General features: G+C 37.5%; 2 protein-coding genes across 8 annotated transcripts in view; both read left to right on the top strand.

Moving 5' to 3' along the window:
* The window catches only part of LOC5565828 (protein alan shepard), a 765,716-nt gene that overhangs the window by 11,394 nt on the left and 737,194 nt on the right, over positions 1 to 17,128 (top strand). The gene's annotated exons all lie outside the window — the stretch shown is intronic.
* On the top strand, positions 12,357 to 14,085 carry LOC110676017 (adult-specific cuticular protein ACP-20-like). Its single transcript, XM_021842350.1, has 2 exons — positions 12,357 to 13,020; positions 13,090 to 14,085. Exons 1-2 carry the CDS (start codon positions 12,865 to 12,867, stop codon positions 13,408 to 13,410), a joined length of 477 nt encoding a protein of 158 aa, XP_021698042.1. The 5' UTR covers positions 12,357 to 12,864; the 3' UTR covers positions 13,411 to 14,085.

The raw sequence follows: 17,128 nt of genomic DNA, 5'->3' as shown, positions 1-17,128 counted from the left end.
AGTTGTCTGCTGCAAACATCATTCATTTATTTTATTTGTTTACGTATTTTAGGTGGCCATTTCAATGAAGAACCCATCGTCAAACCTATTCTAGATTACCGAGGGAGATTATAATATTAGGCAAATGGTTGGTTCCACAGAATTGTATCGCAACCGTTCACCAACATGGTTTGTTTTGAGGCAGTTTCATACAATTTCGTTTCCGTCGGAGCGTCTGCTGCAACTTTCAGATCATCGGCATTCATGTAATACTTATTTGGCAAAAAGACAGCCCAGTACTGGGTCAATACGTTGTCGTAGTTTATCTGATGGGTTTCTTCGAAATTGAAATTTTATCACCTATTCCGGCCACAACACTCAAACGCTCATAAGACATCACCTTCTCTTAACCTATAAACGAAGGGTAATACTTAATAAAAACTTCAAATTTGCTTGTTAAGAAAATTGGAGACCAACGGGGATGGGGATAAATGTTGCAATATGTTGCTTTTTCCTCATTTTCCTCAATGTCCACCATTTTTTCCGTTTTCTGCTTCGCAACCAGATTTCATAATGTTTGTTGATTATCATTTGTCTAATATTCATAGCATTCTTAGATCAACAGAGTGCCGAATGACATCATTCTGAAATGTTTCATCGGCAATTTATGCAATGTGATGAAACATTTAGGATAATCAGTTTAGCATGATTTACGCAACACTTTACGCTATTAAGTGAATCCCCCTATTATTTTTCATAAGCGTAATATCCAGAGTGATAACACTAAGCGGTGTGCTATGTATCAACTCATCTACAGTGATACCTCCATGAGTCGATGTTCCATGACTCGATATCGACTCATGGAACCATACTAGAAACAAAATTTTATGGTTACTATGATGGTCCCTTGAAACAGCTTTCCAAAGGATTGCTATTCCATGACTCGATATTTCCATGAGTCGATGGTCCCTTCAATATCGACTCATGGAGGTTTCACTGTATATTAATCTCCAATAAACCAATACGACAAAGTGGTTGTGTGGTAGAGTACGTTGCTTTCTACCACATGGTTCTTGGTTCAAATCTCGTTCTAACATTTTTTTGTCGATCATAAATGGATGCGCGAGTAATGATTTTATGCTTTTGATTCATGATTCCGAATAATCATCAACAAAAACATAACTCTTATGTTGCATCACGACAATCTGACTCATGATATCATGAGTCCAAATAATAATTTTGCAATTCCGATTTCTCCCCGTGTAAGGATGATGGGGAGCGTCGAACTGTAGGTACCCACATTGTAACAACAGTGGCACGTGAAAGTACCGGCGGAAGTATCTCTTCCTGGTATGGATGCTCTGAAATTTTACACAGCAGGTGCAGCAGTCCCCGGAATCCTGAGCCCGTGGAAGGCGAAGTGGATGTTAGTTTGAAAATATTTACTTTTAGCCTTGTGTGTGCGACGAGAACCCTGAAAACCAACTGGGAAGCGGTGCGCTGGTGGTGATGAACGGTGCTTTATTACACTAATAAAATAATTTACTACATTCCTGGCACGATTTCGTAGTCGCTACACGCGGAAATCCTCCGAACTGTGCTGTTTGTTTAGCGCGAAGCACTACCGAGAGGAAAAGCACGTAGGCGAGATGAGAATTTTAGTTAAAGGAAGCTGTTATTCGTGTTTTCCCGCTTTGTGGGTTGGGTTCGGTATGGCACATAGCAAGGATGTACCCAGAAAGGGGTCGTTACCCCCTCCTGGCTGGCCGAAAATCATAACAAATATTAACAGATTTTGTATGAATCCTGGCTACGCCCCCGTAGGAACACCTACAACTGCTGCCTCTGTTGTCTTGTCGGGAACACTGTTTGAGTAGCGGAGATAAATGTAATTCAAACCATTTTGTGGCACTTTGTGAAAAGCTTAAAAGCTTGCAGCGGCGAAAATTTTTGACCTGCGTTTGCGTGGGATCGGAACCGGAACGAGCGGAACGAATGCAGGGAGTTTTGTTGGTTGCTAAATAATGATTTCACTGCACCCAGCTGCAAGTGTTGTAAAGGGTACTTGTACGGTTATGATGAAGCTTTCAACTAGATGTGTTGTGAAGTGGGATATGTTTGTATGCGAAAGATTTAATTACCGTTAACATTGTACATTGTATGTACATTACACAGCTGTAAATTTATCCGTATTGACAACTTGGAATAAAATTGATTTAATTGTTCAACTCGGCTTGAACCGGATTAAATATTGACAACCGAAATCCACCAGAAGCTTAGCACGTAGATTACGGAGCGAATATGAAAAATACAGATTGCTCATAATTCATAAGTCATTATTTTCCATGAAATTTTGAGATTTGCTTACTGTTCGTTGTAATTTCATGTTAGACATTCTTTTAGAACTATTTTATTAATTTAAGATAACATTTTTCCGTAGAAAAGTTAACAGGCCTGTGATTTGTGATGAGTTACGATGAACCAGGGGGTTAAGAAATTCATCATTAGACCCAAGCATTTAGAAGGCCCACTTAGTTACTGAGCATGATTGACCGCCCGCAGATGCTACTCCGGTATTACAAGAACAGCTGCACTTACACAGGGAACCAACAGACGCTACTCGGGATCAGTAGCATCCTCATGTGTAAGTACTGGTGCCCTCATTATTATAATAAACAATAACGGCGCCGGCAGCGTACGAATGCTGGTCAATTTGGGATGGGAGGGAAATGTTGACGTGTTACTTGCTTTATGGAAGCCGAGGAGTCCTCTGCACTCCCACGAGTAAACACTGGGAGGTTATATATATATAGGGGAGGGATTCGTTTTGGTAAACGATAAATATATAATTTTAAATGAATGCGCCTAACCGGATTCGCGATATTATTCGATAAACGCATTGAACGTCGAACAAGTGTTCGTCACTCGCCCTCATAGGAGCAAGCGTCAAGGTCGAAGGATCAAACAACACTCGCAAAATCTCGGAATACTTACTTCCTACAAAGTTGCGGTCTTCAGCAAAGTTCTTCAGCAGTCTTATGGCATTTATTATGTGATTTTTCGTATCCTCAGCAAAGTTGCTCAGAAGCAGCACTTTTTAGAGAGCAATGTATATGTGATCCTAAATACCTAGATAGTTCTTGTCGTCAGCTAATTTGTATTGATTGATGAAATCCATTAGAAGCAGAACACTTTAATGTGTAGCAATAGCGTGCATCTGAAATTAAGTAATTTTGAGCATGTCCTGCTCATGACTACGAACACCTCGAATGTTTGTTACTTCGGGATAAAGTTCGGGTTTGACAACATACTCCGTCAAGTAAATTAATACTTCAATTTAACATTTCCCACATAATTTACGATCTCGCCATTGGTAACCGAGTACGTAGCTTGTTATTTTTAAGCAAATGAAAGAATAAAGATAATCTTTTCCTCATCGCAGTGTTGTTAAATCCATTAGTTTGCGCTGTAACAACAAACTACACACTTGGTTATCAATGGCTTTTAGGACGAGATCATAATTGAACCGAGATTTGATGCTAAACTTCTTGGGGGGTGCTGCAATATTCAACTGGGGTGTTGACATACTAGATGATGCGATTCGTGTACAGTCGAGGATGTATTATACAATTGTTAGCTCGTTTGATGCTTAGGATTACATATTTTTATTTTTTTAGGAACAACGATATGTTAATGTAATTTTTAAACAAACTTTGGATGATTCGTCTCACATATCGTGTTCACATAAACCCTCATTTCTGTTTGAAATACCGTCGGTGGGGGTGAGAACGGGCCGAAAATGCGTATGTCTATTTTTTTTTTGAACGACTTTCACAAATTTGACTTGAAATGTTTTGATGAATATGGGAATACATTCATGGGTAATGCATTTTCAAATGCTAAACAAATAATTGGAATTTGTGTATTTTCCCTTTGAATATAAAACGTAAGAAGATTGGCCCAAGCTCCCACCTTCGAGGGGGTTACATCAACAGAATTGTCTTTCGCCCTTGTTTTATAGAGTTTTATGATATTTTTTTTATGATGGACACGAATGTGAGATTTCAAAATAATGTTCGTCTAACTAAAAGTGAGATTTTCTATGAAACCTTAAATGTTGCAATTTAAAAAAGCCTGATTTCAATGATTTAGTGAAAATAAACTACAAGTTCCAGGAATTTAATTCGATGGTAGCTGTAGAAAACTGCAAGGAATACTATCCTAAAAGTTAATTTTATTATTGTCAATACTTTCTGAGATATTTCACATTATACTTTTAGTGTAATGTAACCCCAAGGCCCAATGTAAACCCGCTCGACGATGGTGAGGGATTCCACGGAGGCATGCAAGTCGATTCTGATCGACCATTTCAAAAATATCTGAAACTTTGCACAGTTTTTCAGTTCCATCTAAATCGTCATTTTCCGATATCAAATCTTCAAGTTGAGTCACGACTAACTTTTCAAAAGGGTGTATGTGGAAATGGTTCAAAAATATTCAAAAAGCTGCACAGCAAAAACGGTTTGTTCGATTGTTAGACAACTAAAGAAACAAAGTTAGACAACTAAATAAAGATTCCAAAAAAAAAATACACACAGTAAAAAAAATCTTTTTTTGCATTAAAAAACATCATTTTTGTCACAAAAACTCAAATATCTCAAAACCCTATCGGAATACCAACGTAATTTTTTTAGGGAAAACGGTCCATTATATTAGCTATCTACCATAAAAATTTGGTGATGGTAAGCCAATAAACAAAAAAGTTATGACATTTCAAATATTTCACAAATTTGACACTTAGTGAAATTTTTTTTTTTTTTTCATTGTTAATTTTTTTTAGGACCGCAGTTTGTTGCTGAATTTTTTGTTAAGGGTACCACATGAGGTTAACAAGTTGTTTTCATGATATTTTATTTAATTATTCATAACTATTATAGCATCTATTAGAAAGTTAGACGCGATCCAGTGTTGTGATCTAAAGTCTTGATAGTGTCATATTTTTTATTGTACGTAACTGAAGAAAAATTCTCTCAATAGTGTTGAAACCTTTTGATAAAAGAAACCTATAAGAAATCTAATATTGAAGACAAAAGCTACAAAAAAAGTTTTCTATACAGGTATAAGACTAGTACCTGCAAAAAGTTTACCTCGTAGAGAACAAGGCGGGTCTATACCCAGGTGATCTAGTATACGTAAAGCAGGTCGGTTTTCTCGGCGCTGGTTTTCTCCACAAAGTTAAAATCTGATTACACCTGGGTATAGACCCGCCTTGGTAGAGAATAGACTTTGTTAATCATATTTGGGAGAAAGCGAGTAACTTCAACAACATCAAAAACATGATAGGTACATACCATGAACATACTCACGAAAAAGCTAAAAATATACTACCACTATGGTTATAAAAGATTTAATTGTAAAATTTTTCTTCAGTCAAGCAAACGACACCGAACTAGTCAGTAAAAACTTAAAAGTGATTTTGTTTATTAAAATCTAACGAGCAACATGAGTAGTCGCTTTCTCAACTGTGCAGGCCGTTTGCAGAAAAAAAGTGTTCGAAAGAGCTACGAAATCTCACCGAAAGCACCATAGATAAACTGAAAGCGGCTGGTTATGCTCCAATGTCTACATTGAATACAAATTTACGCATTTGTACGTCCTGCCGTTTAAACGTTGACAAACGGGCAATCTGTACATCATCGGTGGATCAGGTTGCAGGAAGTTCGAAAACAACAACAACTGAGGAATTACTAGATGCACCGACAACAACTGAGGAGTTACCAGAAGTACCAAGTGCAGATAGTCTTGCCACGGTACCATCAGCGACATCTGTTTCAACAAATCAATCAGAAGATGAGTGCATCCAGAAGGTCAACATCGAACGCTTCAACGAAGGGATAGCTGGAATAAAAGTGACTCCGATTAAATGGACGAAGATGGGTTACGTCAATTATCCCGAGAAAAAATACCGTTAAATCAACGAAGCTGTACGAAGAAACCTCTTCAAATTAGGACCTGAGGATGTGGAAAATACAGACTACGATGAGGTAATTATGAATATGAAGGAAAGGTTCTCGAATCTAGCCACGACAAGGAAAGAAAAAATATTGATTTTGTCGATGCTGCCAAGCTCGTGGTCTATTCAAGACGCCATTGATGAGTTCAAAACAAATAGAAATACAGCAAAAGAGGCAAAACAATTCAAAAATAACTGTCTTGCAACCAAAAATGCTAGGTCGAGTACTTCATTAACGGATGAGACAAAAGAAAAAATAATTCAATATTTTGAAGACGATGAAGTAAGTAGAGCTATGCCTGGCCAAAAAGATTATGTATCTGTAAAAAAAGATGGAAAGCGTCAAGCAATCCAAAAACGATTAATGATGACTACTTTGAAAGAAGCGTATACACGCTTCAAGGAAATTAACGAAAATATTAAGGTAGGTTTTTCCTCATTTGCAAGCCTTCGTCCAAGGCAATGCAAGCTTCTATCCAATTCAGGAACACATAATGTTTGTGTGTGCACAACACACGAAAATATTAACCTAATCTTACATAGTTTGAAAAGAATCAATTTATCAAAGGATATTAAAATGTTAACTGGTAGTATTTTGTGTGAAAATACAACATCAAATTGCTATCTACGATCTTGTTCGGATTGTCCAGATTCTTCATCATTGGAAAATACTTTATTCGCTGAGTTTGAAGAAAATTATATTGATCAGTTATCATTTGAGCAATGGGTGACCACGGATAGGTGTGACCTAGAAACTATCGTAAAACCTGTAGATGAGTTTGTGTCATTTTTTTGCTTAAAATTAGAAAGTTTAATTCCTCACGACTTTATTAAAACAGAGCAATCCCGATTTTTAAAAAATACGAAAAATACATTACAAGATGGTGAATTTTTAGTCATTTGTGATTTTTCTGAAAACTATAGCTTTGTATTGCAAGATGAAGTGCAGTCCCATCACTGGAACGTACAACAAGCTACAATTCATCCATTCGTTATTTATTTCAATGGAAGTACGCAAATTGAACATTTTAGTTTTATTGTAATTTCCGAAGATTTAAGACACGACTCAGTATCTGTAAATTTGTTCATTGCCAAAATGATAAACTTTTTACGCGTTGATAAGGATAAAGAAATCAGAAAGATATATTTCATGTCTGATGGAGCAGCATCGCAGTACAAAAACCGTAAGAATTTTTCGAGCCTATGTCAATTTAAATCAAAGTACGGAATTGATGCAGAATGGCATTTCTTTGCTACGTCACATGGCAAAAGTCCTTGTGATGCTATTGGAGGAACCATAAAGCGCATGGCCACAAGAGCAAGTTTAGCCAAAGAACGTGAGCATCCAATTAAAACTGCAAAAGAACTATTTGATTGGGCGAATCGCAGAAAAGAAGAAGATTTAACAAAATTATCATTTTGTTTTACTACTACTGAAGAGTACGAATTAACGGCATCAGAGCTCAGCGAGCAATATAATAACGCGAAAACGATCCAAGGAACCCAAAAATTTCACTGTTTCATTCCATTGTCAGAAAATAAAATTAAAGCAAAACTATACTCGAACTGTACTGATAATGATGCAAAAGTGTTCGATATTGTAAAAAAAATGAATAACAATAAATAAATAAATAAGTATTAATAAAATGTTTTCATGATCTCATAACGCATACCCAAATCCAAAACTTTTAAAGTTTATATATAACATTTAGAAACTCATCGATCATACCTTAAAAAAAATATCCTGGTAAAAAAAAAAATATTTTCGTGTAATCTGTTAATTCATTTTAATTTGTACATATATACATATACATATAATATTTATACATATACATAATATTTATACATATAATATACATAATACTAATGAATACATGAAAACGACTTGTTTAATTCACGCAAGGCCCTTAACAATAAAATCAGCAACAAACTGCGGTTCCCGTAATAATTTACACCGAAAAAAAAAATTTTTTTTTCTACTAAATGTGAAAATTGTGACATGTTTGAAATGTCATAACTTTTTTGTTTATTGGTTTACCATCACCAAATTTTTATGGTAGATAGCTAATATAATGGACCGTTTTCCCTCAAAAAATTACGTTGGTATTCCGATAGGGTTTTGAGATATTTGAGTTTTTGTGTCAAAAATTATGTATTTTAATGCAAAAAAAATTTTTTTTTACTGTGTGTATTTTTTTTGGAATCTTTATTTAGTTGTCTAACTTTTTTTCTTTAGTTGTCTAACAATCGAACGAACCGTTTTTGCTGTGCAGCTTTTTGAATATTTTTGAACCATTTTCACATACACCCTTTTGAAAAGTTAGTCGTGACTCAACTTGAAGATTTGATATCGGAAAATGACGATTTAGATGGAACTGGAAAACTGTGCAAAGTTTCAGCTCAATAGAAAAAAATGAATTAAAAAATTTACCAAATTTTGGTGCTGTTGCTTGGAATTACTCGGTATGTTATGTATTGGTCATATTAATAGCTCATGAATCCTGACGGGTGCTAAGTAATGTTCTTTATATTGAAACTCTGTTTGTTTGCCGTTACGTTACGTTACAGTCGTAACATTGTTACTTTATTTGAGCATTTAATGCTTTGAGAAAATGTAAATAAAATATAAAGAGAAAAAGCGTTCATCATTTGATTGTAACAAAGTTTTTTTTTTGGTAAACAGGACATACGACACTTCTGCGATTACCACCAATCTAGTCCCAAACTATCCTACAAGTCAATGGTTGCTAATCAGTGAATCAGCTAATCCCCAAGCGCACATTTTAGCGGATCTCATATTATTGATCAATATCGGCGCCTGCGAAGTCCTCAGTTGGGAAGGGATGGAATGTTAGTGTGTAATGATTGTTGCTTCTAGAGACCGAGAATACCTCTGTATCTCCAGTGTTATTAGTGAAGTAGGAAAAAGATCTTTGAGCCACCTTTGGACGGTGATGCAATCCATGGATAAGAAGAAATAAATGTTACTCTTACCTAAAACCGCCGTGAAAAGATATTGATAGAAGATTAAGAAAATGATGTCGACATAATACCTGTAGTGACGAACCATTCAGAGTTTGTTTGCAAATTTCATAAACGTAAAACAAAGTAAAAAAGTGTTACCATAAGCATGAAACGAGCTTACCGTTTGGTTATCCATCCTAGATTAAACACGAATATCTTTTTGCACTTGCACAACGCGAACCGAACACGAGTGATCTTGCTTTCATCGGTGGCCCGAAAATAGATTGCAACAGAATCAAAAGACTACACACTACTCTTACTTTATCAAAATACCTATGAGGTAAGATTGATTGCCTTTCGAGTGAGCCATAGAGAGTTCCAATTAGACGTGTAATCTCAAAAATATGAAAAATCTACGTTTGTATGTGTTTAAAGGTTTTTTTTAATAGAATTTTCGCACTTCTAGCAAAGCTGGAAACTTTGACCTAACCCGGCTATCTAGGGAGCGCATGCTACCCGCATGGCTCTGTGGTTCTCATTCAACGGTCTATTACGGTATATTGCTCTGTACCACGCTACCTCTATTTGACTTGGGCTACAAGTCTGATGTCCCCCTGGAACTACTCCATTGTACTACTTCAGGGGACTGAGGCCTCTACGCGTTTTCGTCACCCCGTTTAGTGTTGTCACTCTGGATGTTACGCTTTATGAAGAATCATGATTATGGCTCCAGGAACCATGATTTCTGGTGTTGATATCATGACCTAACAAAATTATGAATTTCATGACTTGTAAATCATGATTTGGGAATCAGATTTTTTCCCGTGAACTAAAATTGACAATTGGTAATTAGAAATTGCTACAAAGTATCTGAAATGCAACGGCAATGTAATTTGTTTAATTTTTCTAAAATATCACATTTGTTACCAGTGCTACTTGGGTAGCCTACTCCGATGGAGAGTTCCCCGACGGAGGAATATCTCCCGAATACGATAACGTTACGCGTTGTTCATACTCCGTTGTTGACCGGTAAAGTGCCGAAGTCGGACCAGCGATTTCGGTTGAAGGATGGCTTCCGGTTCACTGGCGCTCCGGCGACTCAGGCCGGTGATATGCTCGTACTACTCAGAATAGCCACCGATCTATCCTACTTCGAAAAAGATTTTCCCAGCAGCGGAAGATCTTCCGAACAGATGCTATCCGAGCAGATACCGAGGTCGGCTCTGCCAATCCGGTGGAGGCAAACCAGCCTACTCCGATCGCGCCCGACAGTCTCCTCTCTTCAGCAGACTGACTTGTCGAGTGCCGAGTTCGGTCCGACGATCCCGGTGAGAGGTTGGCTTCTGGTTCATCGGCGCTCCGACGACCCGGCGTCAAGCGCTGTCCTTTGCGTCTCGTTTCGTTGCTCTGCTCGCCAGTAGGCCAGACATCCGCTCGTATTGTGGCGAATCAGAACACGCTGTTTAACTTCTTTCGATTCCGCTTGGTCTGTAGCGCTGCTCCCCAGGCTGGCACACCATATCTTATTAACGATGTTGATACGCCGGCTTCGCTGCCTTCTCGCGTGCATAATCGACATGAATGTTGAACTTCAGCCGATCCGCTAGATTACGCCCAGGTGTTTCAGAGTTCGCTGTGATGATATGGCATGCCCCCCGACTGTAATCTCGCCGATTGTTTTGTTGTTGTTAACTAGTAGCACCTCCGTTTTGTGGTGGGCTATTTTCAGCTTGACCTTTCCATCCAATCTTCGACCAGACCAATGGCCTCCGTTGCCAGCATTTCTACTTCCTCCTGCGTCACGACGACGCATCTTCACCTTAAACCCCTAGATGTATGCAATGCTTGAATGCTTAGTATTCCAAAAACGATTGATTTATGTTGAAACCAATGTTGAAATATAAGAGTCAATCGATTGAGATATATTATTTGATGAATATGTTTTTAGCACAATAAGCCCCAAAATATAATCCAAGACATTTATTAACATTCTATAATCCAATTACAAATGTAACGATGAAATTTACTATGAGTTTGATTACAAAAATTGTAAAAATACTTTTCGCTAAGAGATTGCGACCGAATTTAAGTTCTAGTTCTACACTAAAACCTCAATTTACGAAGTCTTTTTTACGTCAACTCAATTTACGGCAGTTTTTTACGAAGTAAACTCAATTCGCGTTACTTTGTTATACGGAGTGCGTGAATTGAGTTTAGACAATTATGTGAGAAATTATGTAATTGATTGACCTCCGGTTGGAGAGAATCTATGGGTATTTTCAGAAAGGGCACGACGAGAGCATAACGAAAATCGATGTTCGTCGCCATTTTGAAATTCAAAATGGCGACTAAAGGTTTGGATAAAATTGATGAAAACTCGTGCAATAAGGGTATTCTCGGAACGGGCACTACAAGAAGATGACAAAAATCGATATCCGACGTCATTATGAAATCCAAGATGGCGACCTCCAGTTGGAGAAAATCGTTGGAAACCCATGCAACATGGGTATTTTCAGAGTGGGCACGACAAGAGGGTGACGAAAATCAATGTCCGACGCCATTTTAAAATCCAATTCACCAAAACCTCAACTTACGAAGTCTTTATATATATTTCAGGAAGTTTTTGGATGAACTCACTTAGTTACAAAAACTTGGATCTGACAATACAAACAATTCTTCAAAAAATAACAATCTTCTTCCAGTTTTGTGAGATATTCTTCTACATAGAACTGACAAATTGATCTCCATTAATTCATGTAGAATCATATACTCAACCTCCAAAAGCGGGTTACAGTGTCTAATAGGAGACCGCAGGAATGTTCCGCAAATCGATTTTTTGTTCCGATTAATCGATTTTTTGAATCGAGTGAATAAATTTTCTTCATTCGATTTTTTGATTGAAGAGGATAAAATTCATTGAACCAATTTTCTCAGAATTCAACCCCTGTTAATGTATAACCCCGCCTATGAAAGATACCCCGTTTTATAGATCAGAAAATCCCGGATCGCAAATAGAGTCACGAAGAAGAACAGATGCTTCGTGAACAATTTAAGTTCAAAAAGTGCTCTGCGAGCTAAAAAGACTGAAAACCCCTAGTCTGTTGCTTACAAAATTCTCAAGATGTTCATAAGGAATTCAAAAATTCTTCCTGAGATTCGTTAAGGCAATTTTCCAGAATTTCCTCCTAAAAGCCATTCTATGTGTCACGAAAAAGCATTTTTTACGTGTTTGAAATAAATAATTCTACCCATTACTAGTTTTAACCCTATTCATGGATTTCGACCAACTTCGTATAAATGTCCGGAATTCGGAACAAAATTCTTTTAGGCTGAAAAAGGTTCTCTCCTAGCAAGTTATAATTTACTCAAAACCGTTCTGATGTTCTATATGCATTAGTTCAATGTGCAGTACTCTGAAAACATTACTCATATGTACACCGCATTTAATCTCCCAAATTTTTCCATCAACTGCTAAAGCAACACATTCGTTTTCCTGCCCAATGCACACAAAACTTTTCCGCTGCAAAACTTATGAATTCATAATGAACTTGAAAGGAACCAAATCTATTGATTGATTGATCATGGTCGTCAGCGACCGGTACCCACATGCAATATCGAAGGGATCCACACCGAACCACCCCCAACGGTGGGTGGCGTGGGTGAAATCGAACTGCGCCGGCAGGTGATTGGTGTGAAAACGCTTCGCATTAACGGGGTGGTCGCTATGGTGGAAAGTCGAGGGTGCGATGTGGATGACCTCTAGAAGGTGTTGTGGTTTGATTTTCCGATTGGCGCCATGACTGTTTGACAGCAGCTCGTTCCGCACATTCATTAGTATATATAGTATAGAATGGGACGGGGAGCTGCATCAGTAGCATTTGCAAGTTCTAACCGCAGTGGTGTCCAAAATGTTCCGAACATCAGTTGTTGTCGCGTTGGCCTTTTTGGGAGCCGCACTGGCCTACGAGCATCACGGATTTATTAGTGAAGTCAAGCACATCCCGTACAAGTGGTATGGCGGTGGTGGCGAAGGCGGTATGATGGGCGGTTTTGGTGGCTCCGAGGTGAGGAAGAGCATTCGGGTTTGATTGAGTGTGGATCCAATATTAATGCGTTTTCGAAATATGTTCTAGGGCGGCATTGGGATCGGTGGCGGAGAGGAGTACTACAGTTACCCGAAATACAAGTACGAGTACGGAGTGAAGGACTATCACACCGGTGACCACAAGAGCCAATGGGAGATGCGCGATGGGGATGTTGTCAAGGGCGAGTACACCCTGGATGAGGCCGATGGAACCAAGCGTATTGTTGAATATCACGCCGACAGCAAGAACGGTTTCGAAGCCAAGGTCAAGAACATCGGACACGCTATCCATGAAGGCGGCATGGGCGGATACGAAGGTGGTTACTACGGCCATGGTTACAGCTACAGTAAACTGAAGAAGTTCAACTGATTTCTGAAAGCTGCTCTAATTTTCAATTTCCAACCTGGCTTATGCTTTTTTGTGTATAATTTCCCAAACCGAGCTGTGATCTGTACTGAATATGTGCGCTATTCCTCAATAAAAGATTATGATTGAAAATATTTGTCTTCTTTTATTACAATTGAAGCCAGAGCAACAACCATCTTCTTCTTGATTGCAAATATATGTCTGGTTTTCAATTTTTCTCGAACTCCCATGCCAGCATTTAGATACCGTGATACATTTCCCGGGTAATTGGCTTCCACAGAACCACCTCTTCTGCTATCCATTCATATGTATCACCATTTTCCCTCGTCGGTCAGAGTGCCCAGGCCAAAAGGTTCGAGGTTGAAATAATTAATCTCTTTAATCGTACCCGCATTAGATAGCTAGGTAGATAGAAGGACCACCGAGCGGCGGGAAAGGTCTCTCCGATCGCGCTTCCTAGAAACGGATTGACGGGGAAATTCCCTGTTGGCTTTTGCAGATGTACAACAAATTCCGTTCCTTTGCGCCCAGAAGCTCGGATTCTCCAACCGTGTTTCTGGACGGTACAGCTTTCTTCCATTTTAGGACGGTGATTAGATCCGCGTAGATGGAGATCCGTAGCTTATTTGATTTCTGATAATTTCTTGGTTCTAACATGGAATAATTTGACACCTTAAAGACATGCAAAGTTCATGTGTTTGTTAAAGTTGTTAAATGACCTAAACTGAATGCTTTGGTCTTGGAATATATAATGGCGGACGAGAAATCAAAGTGGCAGCCACATTAGTTTTTTTTTTCTATCATCAGACTATAACTAACATCCCGCCCACCTTTGTTTCTGGAAACCATTGTAATTTAGATATTTTTGGAACAGGCTCGATTGGTAGATACATATTGTTATATATATTATTATCATATTATTATTTTTTTACTATAACGATATCTAGCCCACATCTGGTTCATCTCCTAGGTAGAAAATGATGTTTGACGCTATTTTGTAGCTTAATAGATCAATGGGTGCCATTATCTTGCTCTTTTGTTCACTATCTTGTATTCCCATAGATTTTAAGCATTTTCTTGTCGAACCCTTCCCAAAATCACTCATATTGCATAAGGGTTCATTGATTTCCACAAACCAGAAGTGAACACCTGAGCAATTCTCGCTTATCTACCGGTAGTAATGGTTTTTGCTGAAGAAACAATTTGTATGACTTGTATGACTATTTGTATTCAATCATACTCCTGTCTGAAGGGCCAACACGAATAGCGGACCCGTAAGCAGAGACACTTACACGACACCCGTAAGGGACAAAGAATCTCTTTCCATAAGTAAGTTCACACAAACAGTCGTACAATCAAACCCTTGCTTGCCATAAAGACCCAATAGATGGGAAGAAGAGCCCGCCCTCTTTCCGCAAAATGTTTGCGATAAAAAGTTGACAGTTTCAATCTTCCTATCCATCTCGCTTCAATTGTATGCCCTGTTGGATTCTATTATTTTCATTATAGTCAGTTTCAATAGACAATAGCTTGTCGCAAACTGTTTAGGGGTCGTCCATAAATGACGTAGCTTTTTAGAGGGGAGGGGGGTCTTCAAGAATTTGTGACGAAGTGTGACGAGGGGGAGAGAGGGGTCCTAGCTAGTGGACGTAGCATTTTGAATCAAGTCCGTAAAAGAAAGGCACTGAAAAAAATTGCATATAATTATTTTTTTATGAAACTTCTTTTGTTTTACTTACAAACTTTTGAAATTATGATTAAGCTTCAAAACATTCATATGACAAGATTGAAAAAATATCTATGAAACTTTAGATTTTCTTGATAAATGCAATCAAACAGATGTTTTGAAGCTTTAAATAATTATGTGAATACTATACTATATTCGCGTCTAAATTAATAAATTTATAAATAAACAAAATAAGTTTAATGAATTGAATAAAAATCAATGCTCTAACTACTTGGAGTACATATTTTTTGCCATTTGGTAACATGACATAAAGTCAGCCGTTTTAGTTTTATCCATATTTTCATATCCATATTAAAATATGCTCTTCTTGGCAAACATTACGTTTAAAGCAAGATATTTGTTACGTGAATTATGCCTTCAATGTTGCAGGAGATCTCCACCCAATCAACTCATCATTTGTTTTGGTATATCAATACTCTTGATGGAATAGCCTGAACATTAATGAGGAAAATAGATGCGAGTGTTAACAAAATTGCCCTTTCATTAAATTTTGTTAATAATTCGGTAATTTGAAGATTTTTTATTATTCAACGGTTTCATTATATGTTGTGTAAGATTATTTCAGTATGGAAACAATAATAAAAATCAACTGAAATATCAATAGAGATTATTGTATTTGTATAATAATCGCAAAAATTTTCTAAACATTCCAAATATTTCAAGTGTAATCTTTTATGTATCTGGCCACTCTTTGCTAAAATGATTTGAAATTTGATAATACTAACGATGATTCATTTCAAACTAACATCTTTTCTTGAGCATCTTCATTGACATCTATTTCCTAACAACGAATAATTTAAAAAAAAACAATCCTCTAATATAACGAAATACTTGTTCAATATATTATAAAATATATTGGACTTTAACTCGACAGTAACGAGCTTCATCAATCCAATCAATTTTTTTTTCACATTTTTTATAGTAAACTTGTTTTTTTATGGTAAGAACAGCAATAGTAATATAATTTAGTCTATAAGAAATTGAAAGCCAAAACCAAGGAAAATGTTTATTCAAAACTTTTCCAAATTACTTTTGAGCACTACTGTATATCAAACTGTTAGAATAGATTATCCTTTCATTTCATTCAGTAATTAATGCCAAACTTTGTATTGAACTTCTGAATTCCAATTTTTTGTTTCAACCCAAATAAAAAAAATAGCGGGGGGGGGGGGTGTGCTCGATATGCTACGTATTTTCCAGGGGGGAGTACCAGCATTTGTGACAAAATGCTACGAGGGGGGAGGGGGTGTAAAAAATCAGTGAAAAAATGCTACGTCATTTATGGACGGCCCCTTAGCTAGCTGGCGTACGAGGGGTCCACCACTTTGGGAAACCGAAGAGACCACCCTTTAGTTTTAGCATGTACTAGCGATCAGTGTCATAAAATTGGAATTCTAACGATGTGTGCCGATGGCGGCTGGGTTTCAGCGAGAATTGATGTGCTAGTATCCATCGTATTGAGCATTGATCAGTGAGAACTGCGATTATCCCAGTATTGCAGTAAATGTCGCTGATACAAACCGATGCCAAACAATTCTTTCTCAAAACGGCTTTAGCTTTGTAAAAGAAGATGTTGATAAATCTTGATCTCTGTTTTGGAATAATGCAAAGAAAATGCATCTTTCCGTATTCTCAATCCGTCGTATCGTTTTCATTTCTGTCGCAATAAGTTTCCCGATTCGTCTCACAACTTACGGCTTACTGTGATATATTGAGTGGTCAAAACACAACATATCAACGCTGCAATTAAATATTTTACCAGAGTATATAGATCTACGGGCATCTCCCTCCATTCCTTCAGCATAATGGAATATACTTATTTCCTTTCAAATTCATTGTTCGTCATCAGAACTCAGCCCAAACATATAAACACAATTCCTTTTGACCGTACAATTATGGGATTTGATCACAGTACAGCGAAAACAACACAATCAAAGGAACCGTATTTTCACGTCGAGCATCGCGCACACATTG

The sequence above is a fragment of the Aedes aegypti genome, chromosome 2 (genome assembly GCF_002204515.2).
Source record: "Aedes aegypti strain LVP_AGWG chromosome 2, AaegL5.0 Primary Assembly, whole genome shotgun sequence".
Lineage (NCBI taxonomy): Eukaryota > Metazoa > Arthropoda > Insecta > Diptera > Culicidae > Aedes > Aedes aegypti.
Note: the sequence above shows the minus strand (reverse complement) of the source record. Positions and strands in the feature narration are given on the sequence as shown.